Here is a 24,596-nt window from a genome sequence, read left to right as displayed (position 1 = left end):
CCTGATCTGATTCCGATCATTTGATTTTGAGACATACCCGACACTTTCCCGATCCAATCTTTATAATTTTATATAACACTTAAGCCATATCACAATAGCAAATATCCTAATGTATGTCACTCTAGTGTAGTCTGTTGTGTTGCCTTTCGATTATTGAAAGGCAAAATGTGACTATACTTTTATTAAAATGACTGTCAGTGTTTGTTTTTTTTTCATTCTATGAAAGCATGAAATCATAGCAAAAATAATGATGTAACACCTATGCCATTATGCATAGCGGGGGTGGCATTTCCATGTTTTCATATCGTCTTTCACGCCTCTGAGTATGACTAGTCTTTGTGTGATGATCTGACTGGGACCAGAAGGATCCTCTGAGTATGACTAGTCTTTGTGTGATGATCTGACTGGGACCAGAAGGAAAACAACTATAGCATAAACACAACACTTTTTTACAAAATCTCATTGCTTATACATCTTTCTTTGAGATTTACATTAGACAATTAAAAATCCGATCTTTTCTCCCCGATTCCAATCTTTTGAAAATCATGTGATCACAACTTTGCACCCTTCTGTCACTTAAAAGTGCATCACTTTGGAGATTTTTGTATTGCATTGTACTTTGAGGGGTATCATGGATGTACTATTGTCTGTAATTGTCACGTACAATGTAGCATTGAAGTGTAATTTAATGTCCGCCTCTTGGCCAGTTCTCACTTGGAAAAGAGACTTTGTCTCGATGTGTTTTACTGGTTAAATAAAAATTGCAGTTCTGCCAGTAGTTTGCTTCATTGGTACCCCACACTGGCTCAGGTGTTGGCGGGGCCCGGGAGGGTTTTCAATCTGTCTATGTCTGCGTTGTGGAAGCCTTCGAAACATCCAAGAGAAGAGCAGGTTGCCAGGTTGTCACCGTGGTAATGCGATCCAATTTCAAAGCAACCTCAGGCTTTACTCTCAAATTCTCAAATGTTATGCAAACACATCCCACTCAACAAGTCTGTAGACTACAGTGCTTCAGGCCTCAGTTGTAAAAAAAAAAAATCACTATAGATTCATCTGAAAACAGATTTATCACAACAATAAAAGCCCAGGGGCATATGGCATAATTATTGATTTTCACTGCACGAGGCCGCTCATTGGTCCATTTAATTAAAAATCATCACTTTGCCTACCGCAAGTTAGAAAAGGTGTTCTCATCGTTTGGCACCTCTTCCTCATATCATTGCATGTAAAAAAAAAGGCAATCAGAAGGACTAAGCCGTTTTCCTGTAGCAAAGCATATTTTACTCATCATATTAAACTACCGTACCGTAGACAGATGCATGGTATAAACCAAACCGTTAAAAGGTTTTAGAGAGATTGAACAGGAGAAACCGAAGTATGAGGGCCCAATTATATTTATATATCACCGAAAATTGATTTCCAGTGCCACATTAAAGAACATGCACGGCTGACTTCCAATGAAAGATATATTCTTTTTTGTTCAGGGCAGGCAGTGGTCCTGAATGCTGACAGGACCATTATTTGTAGATGGGACCATCAGGTTGTCTGTACACTACCACGCACATATCTATCTACATAGCAGGTTCTTCTTATCGATCCCCCCCCAGCTAAATAATGCCAGGTACAGTACATGGAATTGGGAGGGGTGGGGGGGGGGGGGGTATTTGATACAGCTGACTGGCTTGAACTTCTCAGCCCAAACTGAAATGAAAGCACATTTGATTTGGTTGAAGATACTGCTTCTGCTGCTGGTGCGTGCATGTGTGTGTGTGTGTGATGTGTGTGTGTGATGTGTGTGTGTTTGTGTGTGTGGGCCTGTGTGTGTGTGTGTGTGTGTGTGTGTGTGTGTGTGTGTGTGTGTGTGTGTGTGTGTGTGTGTGTGTGTGTGTGTGTGTGTGTGTGTGTGTGTGTGTGTGTGTGTCTGTCTGTCAAGGAGAGAGCCTGGGGCGACTGTGAGAAAGTGCTGAACAGCTGTGAGTGAGAGTGAGCTGCTGGTGTGTGGGTGGCGCGTGGGTGTGTGGGTGTGTGCGTGCGTGCGTGTGCATGTGCAGGTGATGACCCACACAGTGCCCTCTGATCAATGTCTCTAGTAGAAAATATCATTGTTCTGCAGTCTCATCTCTCATGAGGATTCGATCCATGCTCAGCTTAACCTTTCCATAACACACTGATGTTCAGGTCTTTCCCATATACTGTACAAGCTCACTTTTTTTGTATCATAACTGCTTTTGCAGGCTTGCCCTCCCCTTCTCCTACTGTACCTATAGTCTACAGCCATACGTTAAATATACTATAGCGTTGTAGTCGAGTCCTCCTAAAGTGAGTCTGAGTCGAGACTGAAGACTGAGACCGACGGGAGGCCAGACCAAGTCCAGACCGAGACCAGATTATTATTATTATTTTCTTCTCATGTACAGAAAACACTGTCTGTAAGCGCCAGACAGTAACTACCTATATGTAAGTGCCAGACAGCTCTCTTATAATGTTAATGTGAACGGGCAATTATGGGGACTGTATATTTCCCGTAAACCTCTAGTTTAGCGGGCATATACAGTTAATATACGGTAATATACAGGTGTGATGGTACAATTCGAGTTTGTTGGAAAGTTTAACGGGAGTTTCCTGAAATATACACATCCGAAATTCCATGCTTTTTGCGCATTGATATTTCATTGCATTGTAGTGACTCGATTGGACTCAGTGAGGGAAAACTGACTCGAGACGAGTCAGGGACTGGAGATCTACAACAGCCAATATAGTGTATTGTGCTGGTGAAGAGGTTCGTTGGCATGCGGTGTCTATAAAACCAACAGGACAATCTATACCGTGTGTTGTAGATCAGAAAGCGTTCAGCGAACACTTTCCCTAATGAACCAGATTAAGAAAGGCTGATGAAGCACAACCGACAGAGTAATGATGTTAGCGCACAGACATGTCCTCAGGGAATGATCTGCTTCACACACACTACCTGCCTGGTGCCTAAAAAGAGTGTGCATGCGTACCGTTACACACATACGCGCATGCAAATCAAATGTGTCTGAATGCTGTGAAGGGAACTCCTTGGACAATAGTGCGTCGTATAAACCCCGTTTATCAGTGCCAATTAGAGAGGTATTCCAGTGACCTACAACAGGTTTATACTGAGCTGCTAGATTACCCTTTTATTGTGTGGTTACGACTTTTGGGTTTGTATAGGGGAGTTATTGCCTAAAGGTTATGGAAGGCGCTATAACAGGCCAATGTGAAAAGGTGGGATATATTCCTCAGCCTAGTAGGAAAGTCTGTGAAGGATTTCAAGTAAATTGCACGCCGTGTTCACGATTTGAGTCTTTTTGTTCAAATTGGGCCAATCCTGCACATTTTGAAAGCCAATGTTAGCCAATCAGGATGGAATATGCAATATCGGACAGATCTGTCTTGATCACATGACTATAGAGATACTGTGTAATCTAATGATTGGACAGAATATGGAGGAGGCCGTTCTGGAAAAGGCAGAGGTTCATCGTTGGCATCCAGGGAGTATGTGTGCAAAGTTTGGCATGGATCGGGCCAACGGTGCCGGAGATTAGCTGGTAACGGATGGACACACACACACACACACACACACACACACACACACACACACACACACACACACACACACACAGACGGAGTGCAAAAAATACTCTCTCCCCATGCCTTCGGCCTGGTGGAGACAATTAACATTGATTTTACAATATAAATTGGGGGTCCCAGAGAGAGAAATGCCATTAAATGGGGGTCCGTAGACTAATGCATGTCAAACTGGGGGTCCTTGAAATGAAAATGGCTGAAAATCAGAGCCGTGCAAATCTTCTTATGGGGGTCCTTGGCATATCTGTTCAAATGGGGGGTCCGCAGGCTAATTATGGCCAATTTGGGGGTCCTTGACATGGAAAAAGTTTGGGTACCACTGGTCTACAGTGAAGGAAAAAAAGTTCTGTAGAAATGTGGTCATTTCTGATGACAAAAATAATCAATAACCTTTTCTCGGTGGCCAAGCTTCCATCTGAAAGCTCCAGCATGGCAGTAACGAGATCGGGTCGAGATTAGAAAGCCATGCTGACATTTTCCATTTCAATGCTTTAAGCCATTTTGGGGCGGGAACCCCTTTTGGTGTTAGCATTATGTTATGCTTTAGCTATTGAAAAATAGTAGATATACAAGCTCATAGCGCACCTATGAGCTTGTAGATCTACTATTTTTCAAGCTTGTAGGTCTGCTATTTTTGAAAAAATCGAAGAACGACTGACATAGAAACATAGTTTTATTTTAAACTGTCAGGATGTAGAAGACATTTTTAGAATCTGATCTCAGGTCAAAATGGGTTAATATGTACAGACGGCTTTGCTTCCCTGCTACTACTAACACCGTTATCTTGGAGGAAATCAACAAAAAAATTAAAGTATTGCGAGCAGTGGATTAAAGAACACATTATGTATACTTGGTGGGCACTGTGTGGAAGTCTGCGTGTGCAGCTGCATGGAGACAGGTGGCGTGGAGATTGTTTTGGTCTAAAAGTATTCAAAATTAAAAATAAATTGAGTACAAAACACTGATGCTGGCTTTCAAAGCAACCACCTCTCGGTACCCCCATATCTTCAAAGTCTGAACGGACTCACCTCGCTCAGAGTAGCCAACACAGGGAGGCTGGCAGAACCTTCACTAAAACAGCCGGGACAGCGCTCCACACTTTTCACGCTTTCATCATTAGAAAAGTATAGTTAAATATTTGTAATGTATATATACTGTATATATAAAACAAAACACACGCACACAAGTACATGCCCGCACGCACGCACACACATACAGTACACGCGCACACATACAGTACACGCACGCACACACACACACGCACACACACACACGCACTCACACTCACACACAAACGAACTTTAGCCACGACAGACACCACCGAGCGAGCTAAAGCGCACAAGTTGCCCAACAGCGACTATGTCAATAACAATGTATATACAGTATAGGCTATGGGATTTGTTTTTACGTCAGGCTTCAGACGCGCCCCCTCAGGAGGCTCAGATCTGAACCCATTTTGATTTGGCGTTGCGACCGCATGCCCTTGCTGACGTCGACCCCAGGCAAGGTTCGAACCCACAACCTTCCACATGAAAGGCATATGCTCTAACCGCTACACTAGGGCGGCCCCAACCATGTATAGGCTATGATTGTGGTGTAAACAATGCACCCATGCCTCACCTCTAATCTAACCTGAAAGAAAATGCTGACCCGGGAAGAAGCAGGACCATGGAACTGTCACCGTTACATCTAGTGTAATAGCCCTTTAAAAAGCGCACATACCGTATGCATCTTTTACGACACCATTATTGTAGCAGTCCTGTTGTCTTCCAAGCGGCGTCATCAGTTTTGTTATGAGCCGTCCCTTTGAGTCCAACAAACCACGACCGGCAAGCGTTTACGGTTTACACCTGCATGTGTGATAACGCTCCACTAAAGCCACTGGAAGGCGATTAACTTTTAACTGCCCAGCGTCAGTTGGAACCATACATAGACTTTACCCAGCTATGTGGGTCTTCAGAAGGGAGTTAGAAGATTTGTCCTCCCGTCGGACGGAACATCTCCAGGCCCGTCCTCCCTCATAACCTTTCTAACATAATCTGTGTGCCTGTGGTGTCCCTAAACAGGTGGCCAGCTCCCTCATTTATCCTTGCATCATTCTTCTTTATCTATTCCCCAAAAAACAGTCATCCCCAAGATGTACACTTGTACAGTATACCTTCCACTCCATAACAGCACAGTCAGGCCTGCATAACCTGCCCTGGAGCACCATGGACAGCTCTCACTGTTCAAGTGGGCTAGAGTCACTCTGCCCCTTATTTCAGAACCATGGACAGCTCTCTCTGTTCAGTGGGAGACTCCAGTCACTGCCAGATCATTTCAGAACCATGGACAGCTCCGACTGTTCAGTGGGACATTCAAGTCAGAACCATGGACAGCTCAAATTGTTCGGCGGGATAAACAAAAATGCTTAAAGGGCCACTTCGCTCCTTTTGAAACCAGATCTAATTTGAATGATGATTAGGAAAGCAAACAAACAGGTAGGAGCGCACACCAAGAGTAGGTAAACAAGTGCCTTCTTCAGGGTGTGATAGCCTGAAGAAGGCAACTTGTTTGTCGAAACGTTGGTAACAATAAAAAGTATTTCTGGCATCGTGACTACCAGCTGTGCGACCTCTCCTTTCTATTTCAATGATGATTAGGACACAATAAACACTTTCCTGGGGTTTTTGTGTGTGTGTTTTTAGATAATTTAGTATTTCAAATGTCTGATGTGTCAGACATTGGTCTCACTTCCTTCCTGGACTACATGTGTCACACCTCCACGCAGTGCACCAAAGCGTTATGATCATTGTAGTAATTCAACAATCCAGTCAAACCCTATAGTCAAACACACAGACTTCATTATTTTTCTGGCCACATTTCAAATTGTGCTATACTGTTATCTACTACAAATACAATTAACATTGAGTGACCGCAGTTACTTCCTGCGGTGAAATGTCCCTTTAGTTTAGGAATATACGCCGACCCATGCTTCGGCACTAAGTGGAGCACAAATTGGTGGCCGCCGTCCAACGTCAGATCTTGTGAATGTGGTCCTGTTGCTATAGATCTTGTGACAGTGTGTTGCAGGGACAGGGAAAAGTGACTCAATAACAAAGTTCAGGAGTTTGGCCAGGAGTCTAGTTCTAGACTGAGCTAGACAGGGGGAGAAACTGGAGCACTGTGAACAGGGTGTGTGCGTGTGTGTGTGTGTGTGTGTGTGTGTGTGTGTGTGTGTGTGTGTGTGTGTGTGTGTGTGTGTGTGACACAAAGTTGTTTAATGTTTATTGCCATAATGTGTGCTCGGGGCCCTTTACTATAACAATACAGTTTGAGATCAGAGCAAAAACACAATCGATACACAGAGGGGTTGATTGAAGTTCTGGGCCAGGTGTGGAACTTGCTCGATCATTCAGGCATTCAGAATTTAACCCATTTTGACCTGAGATCAGATTATAAAAATGTCTTCTACACCCTGACAGTTTTCTGAAAAAGCTATGTTTCTATGTCAGTCGTTCTTCGATAAGCTCGTAGCTCGCAAGAACTGCTATTTTTCAATAGCTAAAAGGGGTTCCCGCCCATAATGGATTAACAGTTACAAATGTCATTACACTGGTCAAGGGGGACGATGTTTGTAAGGCATTAAATTCTGTATTAGATTAGTTTGTTGTTGATGAAAGAGGAAGCTGTGCACACACTAATGTAAACAGACACTCACATTAACCCATTTTGGGCGGGAACCCCTTTTGGTGTTTTAAACATTATGTTATAATTTAGCTATTGAAAAATAGCAGATCTACAAGCTCATAACGCGCCACCGAGTGGCGCGCTACGAGGTTGTAGGTCTGCTATTTTTGAAAAATCGTGAATCTCAAATCTTTTAATATATATTTCAGAGACAACATTTTGGACTAAAATATTTGCTTCGGGGGGGGGGGGGGTCTCTGGAACTACATATTTTGAGATGGGGGTTCGTGGCCCAATAGAGATAATTCTGGGGGTCCTTGAGATGAAAAAGGTTGAGCACCACTGACATAGAAAAATGTTAGGATTTAGAAGACTTTTTTTTAACCGGCCTCAGTCCAGAATGGGTTAAAGAGGAAGCTGTGCACAGAGTAATGTACAGTTGTACACAGACACTCATACATAAGCCCCCAGGGCTTCTCGCCTCCTCCTGGCACTTTCCCTTTTTTATTTTCATGCTTTAATCTATTGCTCTATGCTGTGCTAAAATAAAGAAATAATAAGAAAAATCAAATACAAACACGCACTTTAAAAACTCACACAGACACGCACTCACGCAAAGGCCCATGATGTCTTCACTGTCTAGCAATAAATGTTGTATCTGCATTTACTTTCACTTTGGTACTTTAACCACACTGCGCAAAAAGCATGGAATACGGATGTGTATATTACAGGAAACTCCCGTTAAACTTTCCAACAAACTCCAGTAACCTCCCAAATTGTACCATGTACGGTATATTACCGTATATTACTGTATATGCCTGCTAAACTTGAGGTTTACGGGCATAATTACCCGTTAACTCCTCTTTTCTCGCCAGTCACAATCAATCAAGTCAGTCAACCCATCTTTGAAATAGGTGTTGGCATTGGACTGGAAATGAAAGTTACAGACTCCGTTTAAAGAGAAAATTGTCATGCTGTGTGTTCGCTGATGAAAGCAAAGTTTGCAGAAACTGAAATCAATGTCTGTTCATCATTGTCCCGTTTTCCCATTTGTTCTTCTCTCCAGCCATTCGCCTGTCTCCCTTTCACAGCTCACAAGGTGCTTAACCCATTTTGACCCGAGTAAAAATGTCTGCTACATCGTTCTTCGATTTTTCAAAAATAGCAGACCTACAAGCTCGTAGTGCGCCACTCGGTGGCGCGCTGTGAGCTTGTAGATCTGCTATTTTTCAATAGCTAAAGCATTACATAATGCTAACACCAAAAGGGGTTCCCGCCCAAAATGGGTTAACGTGCACATTTCAAGTACGTTTCCATTTGTACATAACCGCCGACCGGTAAGTCAAAGTCAAGGCAAAAAAGGTTTGCAAATCACCAGGTCTATCACTATTCTTCCTCACTCGCTTTCTCTGCTATTATGATCTATTTTTTTTACTAATTTGGGTCCCCGGGAAACGTCTAGAAAGGTCTCTTTTGGGCAACGGGCTAAAAAAGTTTGGGAACCACTGATCTAAACAACATGAACATTGAGATCGAAGTATCATTCAAAACTAAAATGGATGGCTCTAACAAAATGTGTTATGTTTATTTCTGCAATTAGCCGTGTGTGTGTGTGTGTGTGTGTGTGTGTGTGTGTGTGTGCGCGCGCGTGCGTGCGGTCCAACATGAATCCCATGCTGTCCTATAAGGCCAAACCCTTTCTACTGCTCCATATGGCCATAATTATAATATTGTATACATATCCGTCAGAAGAAAAGAACACAAACAAGCTCGAGAGACGACTGTATTTCCATCGTGGCACTTTAATGTTTTGGTGTGATTGGTCTAGATAGAAGTATAAGGTCAGGTCAGTAAAAGGACTGTCAAGGTGGGCAATCTGGGCATGATATATTTAGTTTTGTTTCCGCATTCATCCCGGCTTCATTCAGCCAGCAGTGAAAGCAAAGATATGGTTTTGAAGAGATGTTTGCTGTGGAGGTACTTGAAACTTGAATTGGATCTGAATAATAATCTTATTGTGTGTGTTAGCAGAGATGCTCCATCTCTGTGTTAGCAGAGATGCTCCATCTCTGCTAACACACACAATAGGTGAAGATTATTATTGCCCTGTTACGGGTGCTCCACCTGTAACAGGGCAGGGGAACTGGGAATTGGCTTAATTATCAAACTGGCATAATGAAGGGGAGACTTTCGTCTCGGAGGGGTGTGGGGTGTTCAGCATAACATATTCATTATTTGCCAACCCCTGAGATTGCCATCATTGAAAATTTCAAAAAAATGATTTTGAAAATAATCTGCATAAACTTCAACTGAATCTGCACAAGCTCTTCACAATCCACACAAACACAGAGATGTCCAGGTATTATAAAACCACCTGTACCAACGAATACCAACCAAATGATCTTGTAGACAGATTTATTTGATTGTATAGTAGTCGATCTCTGTAAAAAAATCACACCTGTGTGAACAAGTGGTGCAATTCCCCCCCCCCCCCTCTCTCTCTCTCTCTCTCTCATTACAGACACAGCACTACCCCTCTCTCTGTTTCTGGCTCCCCCTACTGGTATAAATACGTAACATACTCGTGCTCAAAGACACACACACACACACACAGGTACACAGGTACACAGGTACACGGACAAAGCTGGATGTAGAAGTGGTTGCACTACTTAAAAAAGCTGTAAAAGCAAGAAAGAACAACATGAGACTGCTTTCTTTCAGTGCTGTGTAAACAATCCACATTTCTTCCATGTAGCCCATGTTTTGTAATTGCATCATAATGCTATTATTATGCCCATGGATATACAGAGTGAACTCGACCATGATAAATTAATATGATAATACCTTTTATATAATCACCAACATGAATTATGTTTGTTATTTACAGCTAGGTAGAGTAGTGGCCCGGGGCGAGATGGAAAAGGGGAGGCCGTACCCGCTACCGTTCCAACCCTGGCTCGACCCCAACGCCAACCAACACTAACTATATCCAACACCAAAAGGCTGAGAATACACAGACATGTCACTGTGGATGACATTCTGACATTCTGGTGCTACAGCAGAATGCTGCAGCGTGCAGTACTAAACATCAGCAAGAGACTACATGTCACCAACAATACCCTGTATGAGGGAATACCAAAGGTGAGCCAGAAAGTAGCAGCCAGGAGTATGAGACTGGACACTGCCAAAGACATCAAGAACTGCCAGCCAACAAAGTAGTGCTGCGGGAACCAACACACGGGCATCGATCAAGAGGACGTCCCACATTAACATGCATGTGGATGTACTCAAGAAAGATGCAGGGACGCAGGGTCTCACACAAACAACATTTGCAAGCATTCACACGAACCAAAACAAAGCGGCTCTTCTACAACAGTGCTGCCTCAAAACAGTATGACGTGAGGTGTGCCCTTGATTTTCCTTGACAACCGCCAAGTGAATATTGCATATACTGTATACAAAAAAGGAATAATAGTAAGTCATCTTAATAATATTTTGGTCACGTCAATATAGGTAACATTTACTTACTTACATAGGCCTACTTATTTGCAATGTTTCAAAGCAGAAGGGCAGAGTGTAGATTGGCAATCTTCACTATGAATACCCATACATACCAGTACATACCCATACATATGAGTACCCAGACATTCGAGCTTGGCAGGGGTGAGGGTAAAAGAATCAACAGCATGTCCTCTCCAGAGGTTTTCTTCACAGTACTATACATGACACAAGGAAGTACTGTAGCAAATGATTCATGCAACTCAATGAATTCCTATTTCACCAGCCTCACGTGGGCGGGCGGCGTACCTAGTTGTGTGTTACTGCCATTTCAGCCGTAGATCGTGTGCGCGTGCACGTGCATGTGTGTGTGGCCAAAGAAAAACTAGTGTGCACTAAAAGTCTGAATGAATAAAAACCCTACACCGTGCATGTCTGAATGAGTAAAGACATGCAGGCACAGAGAGGTGTAGATCACCATACAGTACATAGGTGCACTAAACACGCCACAATGGTATAGAGACACACCCCTACAGAGTAATAAGATATATCTCCTAAAGCCCTATAGAGACACACCCCTACAGAGTGGACCTGGTGAGACGTAGGAGGGGCCCGGACAGGAGTCAACACACAGAGCCTAGTCCTTCCACGCGCCAGAATCTGGCTCTCCCAGTCCCGGCAGAGTAGTTATGGAGTAGTTCCAATGCAGGGCTCGAAATAGCGACCATTTTGGTCGCAAATGCGCCTGAATTTTAACCTTTGCGACCTAAAAATATATTTGGGAGCGCCAGTGCCACTACAAATAATTACTGTGGTGCGCCTGGCTACAACGATCAATTGTCGAAAAACGGGCGCTCTGAGCAGCTCTCTGACATCCAACTACACTGCAGACTCCTGTCTGCTAGCTGCACTAGCACTTGATGCTAACAAACCAACGTGTGTAGTTAACTACTCTTTGACACAACGGTACGGGACAACGTTGAGCACTGCATCGCTCACATTCCAGAGCGCCTCGGCTCGCAACTTCACTATGTGTCAGAAAGTACATTATTTCAAGGCAGCGATTCAGAAAAGACCGGAGCCTCTAGCCAGCTAGTGGTACGCTACGGACTCTGTGATTGTGAATGTAAAAGAGAAGGAGGCGGACCGGCGTGTGTGTGTTTTGATTGATTGATTGAAATCTTTATTAACAGTTTGCAGAATTACAGTACATTTCAAGCACAAACTCAATACAAAGACTGTTAACTGTGAGTGGACGACCCAATTAAGCCTTACACTTGTTTACAACAGGGTCCACATTGTTCAATTCATCAAAACATTTAGAGACAAACAAATAGACACTTCTATGTAGTTAAAGAACAGAACAGGAATTCATCATATAGGAAGCGAAAAGGGAAAAAAAGTATATATACAGTGAGGGGAACAGGGGGATAAAAGAAAAGAAAACGAAAGACAGAGTGTAGGGCGCCTGCACACAACACCATGCGTTGATGCCATGTGTGCATATGTGCAGGCACCCAACACCACGTCCATACAAAAACATAGTACAATCCATAGTACAAAGACAGAGTGTAGGGCGCCTGCACACAACACCATGCGTTGATGCCATGTGTGCATATGTGCAGGCACCCAACACCACGTCCATACAAAAACATAGTACAATCCAGATACAAATTCAGCTTTTACAGAGGCCAGTTTCGAATTGCAGCCATCCGTAGGTGCCCTTTGAGAGCAGTTTTGAAGGAGCCAAGGGATTCACATGTCTTAATGACTGTTGGTAGGGCGTTCCACATTTTGGTCGCATAGGAGCGAAAAGAATTTAGTCCCTTGTTTGTGCCGAATCTGGGTTGTACATGGTTTGTTGCACTCCCTCTGGTGTTGTGGGTGTGGACTTCGTTTACATTAAGGAAGTATTTAGACAGGTACATGGGTATCTTGGTGGTGTATCTAATCTTGTGGACCAGACCCATTGCAAGATGCTGTACTCTGTCGTCGACCCTAAGCCATCCCAGCCTGTCAAAGTGGGCAGGGGTGAGGTGGGTTCGGGGGGTGAGGCCAAGTAGGAGCCTGACCAGTTTGTTTTGGGAGGTCTGGAGCCTTGTTTTAAGGGCCTTTGAGGTGCTGTGGTACCAGGAGGTGGATGCATAGTCAAAGAAACCTTGTACAAGGGCTCCTGTTAAGGTCTTCAAGGTGTTTTTGTCGACCAGTGAGGAGATCCTGTAGAGGAATCTTGTTCTTTGATTGACTTTTTTGATTACGTTGGTGGCCATCTTATCACCGGAAAGATTGGCCTCCAGGATGGAACCTAGGTAGGTAATTTGATCCTTCCGTGTGATAATATCATCACCAACTCTAACCAAGAAGCCATCTGCCTTTTTGAGATTACTATTTGATCCGAAGAGAATGGATTCAGTTTTTCCCAGGTGTAAGGATAGTTTGTTATCAGCGAGCCAGGTGCAGATTCTACCGAGTTCAGAGCTGAGGGTCTTTTCAACCTGCAGTTTGTTCCTGTCCGAGACCAGCAGTGCTGAGTCGTCTGCGAACAGGAACAAGTTGCAGTCACAAGCTGAAGTCATGTCGTTTACATATATTAGGAACAGTAAAGGCCCTAGTATGCTTCCTTGTGGGACGCCACAGCTCACTGGGAGGGGGGGGGACAGTGTTCCGTTCACTTCCACCATCTGTTCTCTCCCCTCCAGGTAGGATTGCATCCAGCTCACTGATGTGCTATCAAAACCAATAGCTTTAAGCTTGTTAACCAGTATGGAGTGGTTCACGGTGTCAAAAGCCTTTTGGAGGTCCAGCATGACCATGCCGCAGTATTTTCCAGCATCCACCTCGTGTTTGATGTGGTCGCTCAAATAGAGAAGGCATGTGTCAGTGGAGTGGGATGTTCTGAAACCAGATTGGAACTCGTACAACAATTTATTAGTGGCAAGATACTTTTCAACCTGTTCATAGACTATTTTTTCCATCACTTTCGAGATGGAGCTTAGAATAGAAATAGGGCGGTAGTTGCCGGGTTCTAATTTGCTCCCTTTTTTGTACAGGGGGGTTACTTTGGCCAGTTTAAAATCTCTGGGGACCTGTCCTTGTTTGATGGAGAGGTTAACTATGTGGGTGATGACTGGAGCTATGGAAATGGCTGAGTCTCTGAGAAATTTGGAGGGAATATTGTCATGGCCAGTGGCCTTGTGGGGTTGGAGGGCACTCAGTTTCTTAAGTACCTCCTCAGTTGTTACCATTGTCATTTTAAAATCATCTTTACAAACACCTAGGTTTTTGTAGAAGCCTTTGATGTGCTCTACACCAAAACGCCCAGAGTGGGAGGGCAGTTTGTTAACCAGCATTGTTGCAATGTTTGTAAAGAAGATGTTCAAGTGATTGGCTACATCAACCTTGTCAGTGATGAGGGTGTTATTTGATTTGATGTTTATGTTAGTAAACCTGGTTTTAAGTTTCTGACCACAGCCTAGTTGGTTGTTTAGTAGCTTCCAGAGCTCCCGAGGATTGTTTTTGATTTCCTCGGCTTTATCATTGATAAAGTTACTTTTGGCTGATTTGGTCATGGCAATTACACCGTTTCTTAGCTTGTTACATTGGGTTTTAAGGATGCACAGTTTGGTTTGGAGATCACTGTCGAAGCGCTTAGCTAGCTTGGACTTGCATTTAAGAAGTTCAGAGCATTTGTTGTCTCTGGCTTTCATTGCAGTCAGTATGTCCGAATTCATCCATGGCTCCGAGCGGGTTTTGACCCTGATGGTTCTCAGAGGAGCCATGTTGTTTAGTACTGTTGTAAATTTGGTTTTAAAGCCAAGCCATGCTTCTTCGACTAGTGAGCTCCTGAGCACATCGGACCAATCCAGTCTCTCCAGTTCTAGGTTAAAGGCCTCACTAGAGTAGGTTTTGAGGTCCCTAGATATGACTGTTTTGTGACAGTCAAATTTTAGTTTCTGTATTTTGCGGGTACAGAAAATCATAAAATGATCACTGAGCCCACATACAATAACCCCTTTCTTGGAGATTCTGGATTTGTCCGAGGTCAGAATGAGATCAATGACAGTTTGAGTAGAATCACACACTCTTGTGGGTTGGGTAATTAGCTGGCTGAAACCATGCAGATCACAGAGCCGACTAAACGATTTAAACACAGGCACTTCCTTACGATGCATGTCCGTATTCCAGTCGCCAATCAGGATTTTCTCTACAGATTCCTCCCCAGCTAAGCACCCCTCAAGAATATCATAGAACCCGTGCTGATCAGGCGGTCTATAGACGGTGCCAACTAGTACTGATTTAGCATTTTTGAAAATTAATTCAACCCACACAGTTTCAATTTCATCATGCTGTAATTCAGTACGAGTAACATATTCAGTGTCTTTGTGAATATACATGCACACGCCACCACCATGCCTGTTTCTGTCGTTCCTAATGACAGTATAGTTTTCTATTTCTATCTCTGGGTCCTTAGTGGACTCGTCAAGCTTAGTTTCAGAAAAACACAGGATGTTTGCCTTACCGTTTTGAAATAGATGTCTGATCTCTGCCAGTTTGCGACTGAGGCTATTCACATTTAAATGAAACAGATGAAGGCCGTTGGTTTCGACGATTGTGTTAATTTCGTCGGTGTTGAAATAGTCTGAGGTGTGAATGTGGATGGGCGGTGGAATTTCCGTGGCTGAGGTGTGAGTGGGGAGGGGCGGTGGAATGTCAATGCCATTGTCCTCAGTAGTCCTGGATTGACTGTGCATGTCAGGACATGTCCTGCACATGTCAATGCCATTGTCCTCAGTAGTCCTGGATTGACTGGGGGTGTGGGGGAGGGGGGGGTGTTCCTCGGTTTCGATCACAGCCGGGTTGGTTTCAGCAAACATAACGCCCGCGGTGAAATAAGGGGGTCCGCTGGCGTTGGTTGTATGCTGTGGGGGAGAGGCTGGAAGTTCCCAGGCTGATCTTGGAGTTGCGTCCGTGGTCAAGTCCATGGAGGCGGCGCTCTGGAAGCCGTGGCGCGTTGCGATGGAAACGGCTGTGTGTGTGTGCGCTCACGCGCTTGCAAGAGAGAGAGAGAGGGAATGAGAGAGAGGGAGGGAATGAGAGAGGGGGAGGGAGAGAGAATAGCAGACTTGTAAGTGTTTCTACCTGGTTTCTACATAGCAGCAGTATTGCTACTTTTACTTAATTATAACATTAGAGTAATTTTCCAGCACTGAAGTGGTATGCATACTAGGCATAGTGAGTAGGCATAGCTATAAATACCATGTTTTACATAGAAATTATTTTATATTAGAAATTCTAATTATATGATCTAAATAGGCTATGAAGGTGAAAAACACAAAACAAAGAAAAAGAAAACGGGTGATGTGACTGGCCGGAATCAGTGTAGACTAGAGGGTCCTCAACTGGAGATGTTTGATGCCTCGGCCTCTTTGAAGAGATGGATGGATGAGGGACAGAAAGTCTGGACACTACATTTTAAATTCTGGCATGTATTTTTATACTTTAGTCATTTTATGTTATTTGTAAACCACACGTTATATTATTGTTTTTATGAATGTAAAAAATCGATTACATATTGGTGCTCCTTAGATTTTGGTGGGTGCTCCTAATTTTTTTCTGGTGCTCCTTCATTTTGAAATTGGGAGCACCAGTGCTACCAAGTAAAAAAGTTAATTTCGAGCCCTGCAATGGATTGTGTCGATCTGGTCTTGCCCTAATGGAATTGATCGAGGGTAGCTACTGGGACGTAAGTCGGGACTTGATCACCCCGGATGGGTCACCTGAGTGAGGGGAATGATGTTCGAGAGACCCGAAACCCCGATGACCTTGGGATACATCAATGAGGATATGTCCCAGTTGCATCCATGCATTGTTTTTTTAGTTCTGGCAAAGCAATTCCACGGATGGAGTGTGGGGATTGTCTAAGTGTTGAATTAGACAGAAAAGAGATCTGAGAAATATACATTCACCGTCACAAATTCCATTATGGGAAACTAAGGATTATTATTTTTTATTTTGTTATCTCGACCGTAGTCATTTTGCAATGCACTCTGGCTCATGCATGGCAGACAGATTTGATATATGCCTCGATACAGAATATTTCCACTCCCTATAGCAAAGATCTGATAGGCAGAATGGGTTAATGGATGTACTATTAGCTAATTATGTTCACGGAGCTATATGGAAATGCGGCATAACAACTGGGGTTGTGGGGGGGGGGGGTCCCCAAACAACTGTGATGATCAGGGGATGTAATCATCATTGTGACAGACAGGCCTACCGCTAGCCCGGTCATTTTATGTGACGTCTGCTCTCCAACATATACCCCTCTAAGGAGCCCATATAATACCCGCCATAATGACCCCATAATAACCCCCACACATACCCCCTCAACACACTCCACTGCACTGAGCTCTAATGTCCATTTACCTTTCTTAAATAGTATAGTAGGTAAGCCTTGCAGAGCCATGAGGCCCATAGGGCAGGGTTCTATCTCCTGTTTCTGTAGCATGAGGCAGCTCCATGTATAAGCATTAACCCATTCTGAACGGGAACCCGTTTTGGTGTTAGCATCATGTCATGCTTTAGCTATTGAAAAATAGCAGATCTACAAGCTCATAGCGCGCCACCGAGTGGCGCGCTACGAGCTTGTAGGTCTGCTATTTAAAAAAAATCGAAGAGCGACTGACATAGAAAACATGTTTAGAATCTGATCTCAGGTCAGAATGGAAAACTGTCAGGATGTAGAAGATTTTTTTAGAATCTGATCTCAGGTCAGAATGGGTTAAGCACTCCCCCTGGACATGATGTACAAAAGTACACCCCTTGGACATGACGCTAGTATGTCGCACAGAATTACCCCCAATCCAACCCTTAATGGTACCCTTTGGTATATGACCCGGGCCGGGGGATCGACCACCGACCTCCCAGTCCCATGAGGGTGGACACTCCGAGTCTAACCACAAGGCCACGGAGCTGGTTCTTAATGCAGCCATGGCTACAGTAGGATATTTTTTTTTAATCAGTTTTCCAATGCATTTTGGCTCATGGCAGACATATTTGCTATGCCACCACCACGGCTAGAAGATTTCCACTCCTCTCTATCTGATCACCAGAAGGATTGATGGAATGATACATAAATAAATAAATGGACAGACAGTCGGGGGATATGAGCAGTGCAATGACTAGATGCAGAGTGCTCAGTCATCACACCCCCACACCTCCATGAATCTCATAATCCATTGAGACCTGGAACGCATCAGTGTCACCTTAGCTTTTAACCTCTTTTAACCATTGTGTTATACTTTAGCTGTTGAAAAATAGGAGATCTACAAGCTTGTGTAGATCTGCTATTTCTTTTATCGGGGAAAACGTGTACAAATCTTTGAAGTGAACGTTTTTAAATCAAATCATTGCTTCTGGGGGGTCCCTGGAACAATTATGTTCAGATGGGGGTCAGCGATCCAATACATATCATTTTGGGGGTCCTTGACATGAAATAGTTTGAGCATCACCAAGATGGAAACATAGATTTTTCAGAAAACTGTCATGATTTGTAGAACCGGGTCCTTAGCTCTCAATGGGATAAATAACGATACACATGAGCAACAACATGACTTACCGGGTAAACTAATATTTATTTTCATATAATATCAGTTTCCGGGTGGCTCCACGGTTCAGTAGCTGATTCAATTTATCCAAAAGAAGATTGGATTTTAAACAGACGATTTTAAAAAGTAATCACACAAGACCCTCTGCGTTTCCCTTCTGTTGACACGAATCTATCCATCACCCTCTCTCTAAAGCGATGGATTCTTTCCTACACCTTAAATGAAAGCTTATGGGGTTTCGTTCACAGTTGATTCTGCGTCGTGTTTGAGCTCCGGAAGCAGCAGGGATGTTCAGAAGAGGAGTTATTCTTTTTGTAGTGGTGGCGGACTTAACGTCTTTAACAGATTATAGCTTTTAAAGTTGTGTAAAACAAAACGAAAACGAAAACCTGCCCTCACAAAGTGTCAGATAAAAAGGCTTAAATGAAAGCCCCGGTGTGGTGTGTGGCGTTAAGACAAAAGAGTTGAGTCGAGCGACAGGTTTTTGTACTTGCGTAACTCCCACACACTATAACTGTAGCTACATAGTGCCCCGGGAATGGTTGATTTTTACTAAGGGTTCAGCAAATCAGCTGGTAGCTCGTCACAATAAGGGTTTTTATTATGATTCTCTATGATGGCATTGTGTGTCAACCACTAGATGGGGCCGTCAAAGAGTTACGTAAAAGTATCAATACTGCAATGTAGAACTACTGCTAAGTAAAAGTCTGGAATTAGTAGAGTAAAAAGACAAAAGTATTGGCATCATAATGTACTTAAAGTACCAAAAGTAGAAAGTACTCAGTATGCAGAATGTCCCATTTCACAAGTTTTCAAATGTATAAAAAATGTTTTGAAAATAGCCGATCTACAAGTTCACAATGTGTCGCGTCACATTGTGGTCTTGTAGATGTAAATGTATAGGGCTGAAGTGGTTAAGTAAGAGTACTTAAGCACTTAGTTACTTTATAAAACTTTATACAACTGTGTTAGTGTGAGCACCTAACCTAACACCTCCTGCACACAAACGTGTGTGGTTGTCCTTAATTCCGTGCAACAGATATGCATATATTCAGAATCATTCCCCTCTTATGTTCGCACAACACAAATGCATTAATGCAAATTCATACAAAGTGCATTTAATAGCGCTCCGTGAATAGAATGTATTAAATAGCACTCCGTGAATAGAATGTATTATTAATATAATCAGGCAACTGAATTAACCCATTCTGAACGGGAACCCATTTTGGTGTTAGCATCATGTTATGCTTTAGCTATTGAAAAATAGCAGATCTACAAGCTCATAGCATGCCACCGAGTGGCGCGCTACGAGCTTGTAGGTCTGCTATTTTTGAAAAATCGAGGAACGACTGACATTTTTTTAATCTGATCTCAGGTCAGAATGCGTTAATCAGACCAGTGTGTGTCCAGTGGAAACCTCGTATGAATCTGATCTCAGGTCAGAATGGGTTAAAGTCCCTCTCCAAGCCGTCCTTTTCCAATGGGCACGTTAGCAGTCAATGGCTCTGGAGGAGACAGCAGGGCAAGCTGTCCTTCTCACCCACTGAGATAAATAAGGGGATTTCTCCATATGAATAATCCATTCCATTTCAGTAGCAAGAGCATCAAAATGTCTTCTAAATCTAGTCAACCAGGCCTGCAGTATAAGCTGTACACTGGACAAAATGTGCATTATATAAATAAACTGAAATACGAGGAAATAACAGAGGGAGAAACAGTATCCACAATCAACATTAATAAATGCCAGGGACGTTAAGACGAGATTAATCCAATTATGCACCGATTGCCAGGGACGATAAGACGATTTTTTTCCCTTTTAAAAGAAAATCCATATTTTGAAAATTCCTTCCTTCCTATTAGACGCTTAAAAAAAAACTGCTAATCAATGTCTAAATTAAGCTTAGACCGCTAAAAACAACATTTTTGGACCAGTTATTAGGGAAACATTGACAGAAAAAGACTCGCTCACCATATAGAAAATAAGAAAATAGAAGTAAAACTCCTTAAACCTCCAAAACAATATATTGTTTTTGAAAACAATATAGTTTTGGAGCTCTTTACGAGCAAGTTATTTGTCTGTGAAAATCATATAGCACTGACTTCTATTTTCTATACGGTGAGTGAGTCTTTTTCTGTCACAGTTTCCTTTATGTTTTTGAGACCACCGCTACCGTAGTCAAGTTTGGAAAGAAAAAAAAGACGAAGAAAGTCGTAACAGTTTTCTCAGTGCTAGACCAGTTATTACCCCTTTTTAGACAGACAGCCGTCTAATAGCCGCCTATGGCTAAAACACTCGAAAACGCTGGCAAGGGCTCATATGTGATGATTGAACTGTGGCAGGCAATGAGTTCAAACATTTCCATCATCGCAGTATGAAGAGGGCGATAAAGAGAAGAGGTAGTGATGTCTATGTTCACAGATAAATGATGATGAAGACTAGGCTTTAAAGTGCTGTCTGGCACGGTGTGTGTTTAAAAAAAAGATTCACTCAACCTCGCCAACTAAGTGCCTTTGAAAGATATGAGTTACACAGAGATGATTAAGGGAAAGGGCGGCAGACAGACACCACTTCACAGTTTGTTCCTTCAGACAACAGGCGCAGAAAACATAAACAGAAAACTTCACTTCTGATAGCAAAACAGAGAGTCACAGTCAGGACAACGAGCTTGTTTACCAGCCCGTTTGACCAAAATGCATCGTCCTCGTAGATACTCGGATAATTACACGGACAGAAAGTCAGAGAGAAATCCAAACAAACAGACCGTAGAGCCCGACGTAGACTTGTCAAACTCCTTCAAAAACATTTTGACAATATAATCAGGAGTCAGTGGTCTAGAGCCAAAGCTCCACCAACGGCGTTGCGTTCGGTTGCGAACTACAGCCATCAAACGCAACACAACATCGGCAGTGGAGTACCCTTGATCTAAAGACCAAGATCACTTCTTTCTTTAGATGCAAGAAAGATGTATTGGCGCTGCTCTGCGGCGACATGGGCATAAGGGCTACGCTTGCATGCGGGCTCTTTGTCTAAGACAAATGTCTTCCTCGGGAGACAAATAATAAAGAACCTTGATGATAAAAAAGTTGAACATTCCCTGCGTTGACGCTGACGCGACGTCCGATGGTGGCTGCAGTGGAACCCCGGCGTCCCCGGGGGCGGATTCAACATTGGCCAGCCGCTCTGGGAAGCTTGGCTCTAATAAGACACACATTCTACTGTAGCAGGAAGGAAGTGTACTCACAGGTGACGCAGACCAGGAGAGCGCGCAGCAGCATCTCGCCTTGACCCTTCCAGCGGTCCCGGAGTCGAGCCCTGAGGGGCGGCACCAGGATCTCCGCCGGGACGAAGAACTGGATGGCGAAGCTGACGAAGATCCCGAAGGAGTAGAGGATCTTCACCAGCTGGTTGGTCCTGCAGACCACAGGGAGAGAGACGGAGAGAGAGACATGTGAGAGTGAGTGAGGGAGAGACACACACACAGACAGACAGAGGGAGAGACATGTGAGAGTGAGCGAGGGAGAGACACACACACAGACAGACAGAGGGAGAGACATGTGAGAGTGAGCGAGGGAGAGACACACACACAGACAGACAGAGGGAGAGACATGTGAGAGTGAGCGAGGGAGAGAGAGACACACACACACACGGACAGACAGAGGGCATATTGCTCGCCTACTGTTAACCCATTCTGACGTTGGATCAGATTCTAAAAATGTCTTCTACATCCCGACAGTTTTCTGAAAAATGTGTGTCTATGTCAGTCGTTATTCGATTTAAAATAAATTGCAGACCTACAAGCTTGTAGCGCGCCACTCGGTGGCGCGCTATGAGCTTGTAGATCTGCTTTTCAATAGCTAAAGCATAACATGATGCTAACACCAAAAGGGGTTCCCGCCCAAAATGTGTTAATGCACATCAGGTCATTAATCTTCATTGTGACATTTGTAGTTCGCACACAAAGGCCAAATACCAGGGCAGCGAGGCTGTCAAATAAAATACATTATTGTACAAATACACAGTTTAATCATCATCAGCAAAATAAATAAATGAATACATACAGCTTTTCATTATTTCAGAATTCAGAATCTCAGAAAGACTCAAAAGAAGCAAAGGAGTGTGTGGCCACTTATATTTTTTTGAGAGTCATAAGAACTAATAATGAACTAACCATCTGTGTTTACTGTACCGATTGTATTACTACATAACTAAATAACAATTAGGTTGTACAGCAAAACTTTTAACGGAAATAGACAAATAGACAAGTCGTGGCCAGGGTGCCAGCCCGGTTCCAGCGAGCCGCAAATAATAGCTAAAAAGAATATGGCTCAGCAAACAACCCACAGGTCAAAAATGAGACACAGCCATGGGGAGACCCAGACTCATTGTTTCACTGCTTAAGATTAAATACATGAACTATGTTACTCGGGGATGTGAAGTACACTATTTTGTATGGATGTTTATACCTGCTGAAACGTGACCCTCAACTTACTACTTATAAGAGAGTGGTTGATGTCAAGGCAAGGTCATGAGACTTGCTTTCTGCACAATTAAACACACAGGTAAAATCATTGCATTTCCAAAATGCCGATTACTGTACAAAACACCCTCTCCCTCTTTCTCCCTCCTCTCTCTCTCTCTCTCCCTCTCTGTCTCTGTGGGGCAGCGTCCACAATAGAGCAAAACAAAAGCGCTGATGGATAGACTTGTGTGTGATGGCTAAATGGGTCGCGTGTATGAGGAAAGGCCAATCCATTTCCGTAATGCCGGCGGACGTTGCTGCTGTCATTGTGGAAGGTGGGGTTAAAAGAAATGAGCTTTAAAAAGGTGCAGCGAGTACACAGATTGGCCTTTCTTCACATACAGCAGAGTGGCCTGACTTTGAACACATGCAGCACAATACCAAGAGGTCAACACCAGGCACGTGCACACACACAGACATCAAAGGGGGCTCCGGCCCCCCGTCTGTGAAACAACTGCCCTCTCCGTACCATGAATGCAGCATTTACTATGGTGAAAGAAATGTAAATGCCCTCCGCTCCTTTCCATGCCATACCCGAGAATTGCTTTTTTCTGAGCTCTCCTGATCTTGAACACAGCATTTTGTTTAGTAATCCATGTCATCGTCGCATCTCCAGTAGCCAACGAGTGCGCGTTCGCACCGGGAAAATAGCAAGGTCAACGCGTCACGCTGCGACGCGTTGAGAGCTTGTAGATCGGCTATTTTCTTCCAAAAGTGCCCTCTTACGGAATTTCAGCCTCTGCCTCTGTAACACTCTCTGCAGCATGTCCCTGGTCAACACATACATGCACCATGCACATGCCCACTGCAGTCACGCACGTCCCTGGTCAACACATACATGCACCATGCACATGCCCAATGCAGTGACGCATGGCACCTGGCCATTAGTCTGTGTGACTGCGTGTGTGACATGTGTGTATTGACAGTGATGGAAAAAGTACTCACGTTTCTTATTCATGGATCATGGTTCTTTAATGTTTGTGTTTACACAAACCCTCAACATAGAGGGGCTAGCCCCTCAAAAAGACAAGATTTGTTTATGCTTGTTGCGTGCTGAAAAAAGCTCACAGTCACAACGCGTTGCAGCGCTGTGCCAAAGCATTAACAGAGTCAGAGTAAAGTAGCATTGGGGTGAACAGTTGTGAGAACGACACTTTAATTGCCAAAGCCATTTGGGCCCTAATTCAATTAATCAGCTGGTGCAAATGTAATTAGTCTAAGGGGAGGACTTTTTACCAGGTGATGGATGCCGTTGCAGATTTCATTTACCGTGTTTGATAAACGCAGTCGGTTGTGCGTCGAATGACATTGCCATGCATGCACACGCGATTCCACGCTCAATCAAAAACACACATCAGTGCAAACATGCATGATGACATTTCACACCAACACTGGCAACTGAGAGATGGTGGAGCAGCTGGATTCACACTATTGAATTGCTGTGAGCCAACATAAATTTGCATATCAATTTATTTTATTTGTCACTTTTAAGCATTATTAATGTTTTGTGTCATTTGTGTACATTTGTTTTGCATGGCTTTTTGGCAGTCTATGCTTTAGTACATACATGCGCAACTGGCGGCCCCCACCTTCAATGAATGCGGCCCGCAGGTTAATATCAGAATATTGATTTCAGCTGCTACAATTCCAAACATGACCCGCTTTAATTACTCAAGTCTAAATTTTGTAT

General features: G+C 43.5%; 1 protein-coding gene across 3 annotated transcripts in view; it reads right to left on the bottom strand.

Moving 5' to 3' along the window:
* slc36a4 (solute carrier family 36 member 4) overlaps positions 1-24,596 on the bottom strand; it is a 162,288-nt gene that overhangs the window by 81,095 nt on the left and 56,597 nt on the right. For 2 of the 3 annotated variants that reach the window (XM_080771439.1, XM_080771440.1), the window contains exon 11: positions 21,629-21,798. In XM_080771439.1, coding sequence (XP_080627565.1) covers positions 21,629-21,798 — 170 coding nt within the window. Of the gene's footprint in view, positions 1-15,738; positions 15,829-21,628; positions 21,799-24,596 lie in introns of those variants that run through there. The other variant, XM_080771441.1, reaches the window with a different exon arrangement.

This window comes from Protomyctophum bolini (genome assembly GCF_963924005.1).
Source record: "Protomyctophum bolini genome assembly, chromosome: 9".
In the NCBI taxonomy this organism is placed as follows: domain Eukaryota; kingdom Metazoa; phylum Chordata; class Actinopteri; order Myctophiformes; family Myctophidae; genus Protomyctophum; species Protomyctophum bolini.
Note: the sequence above shows the minus strand (reverse complement) of the source record. Positions and strands in the feature narration are given on the sequence as shown.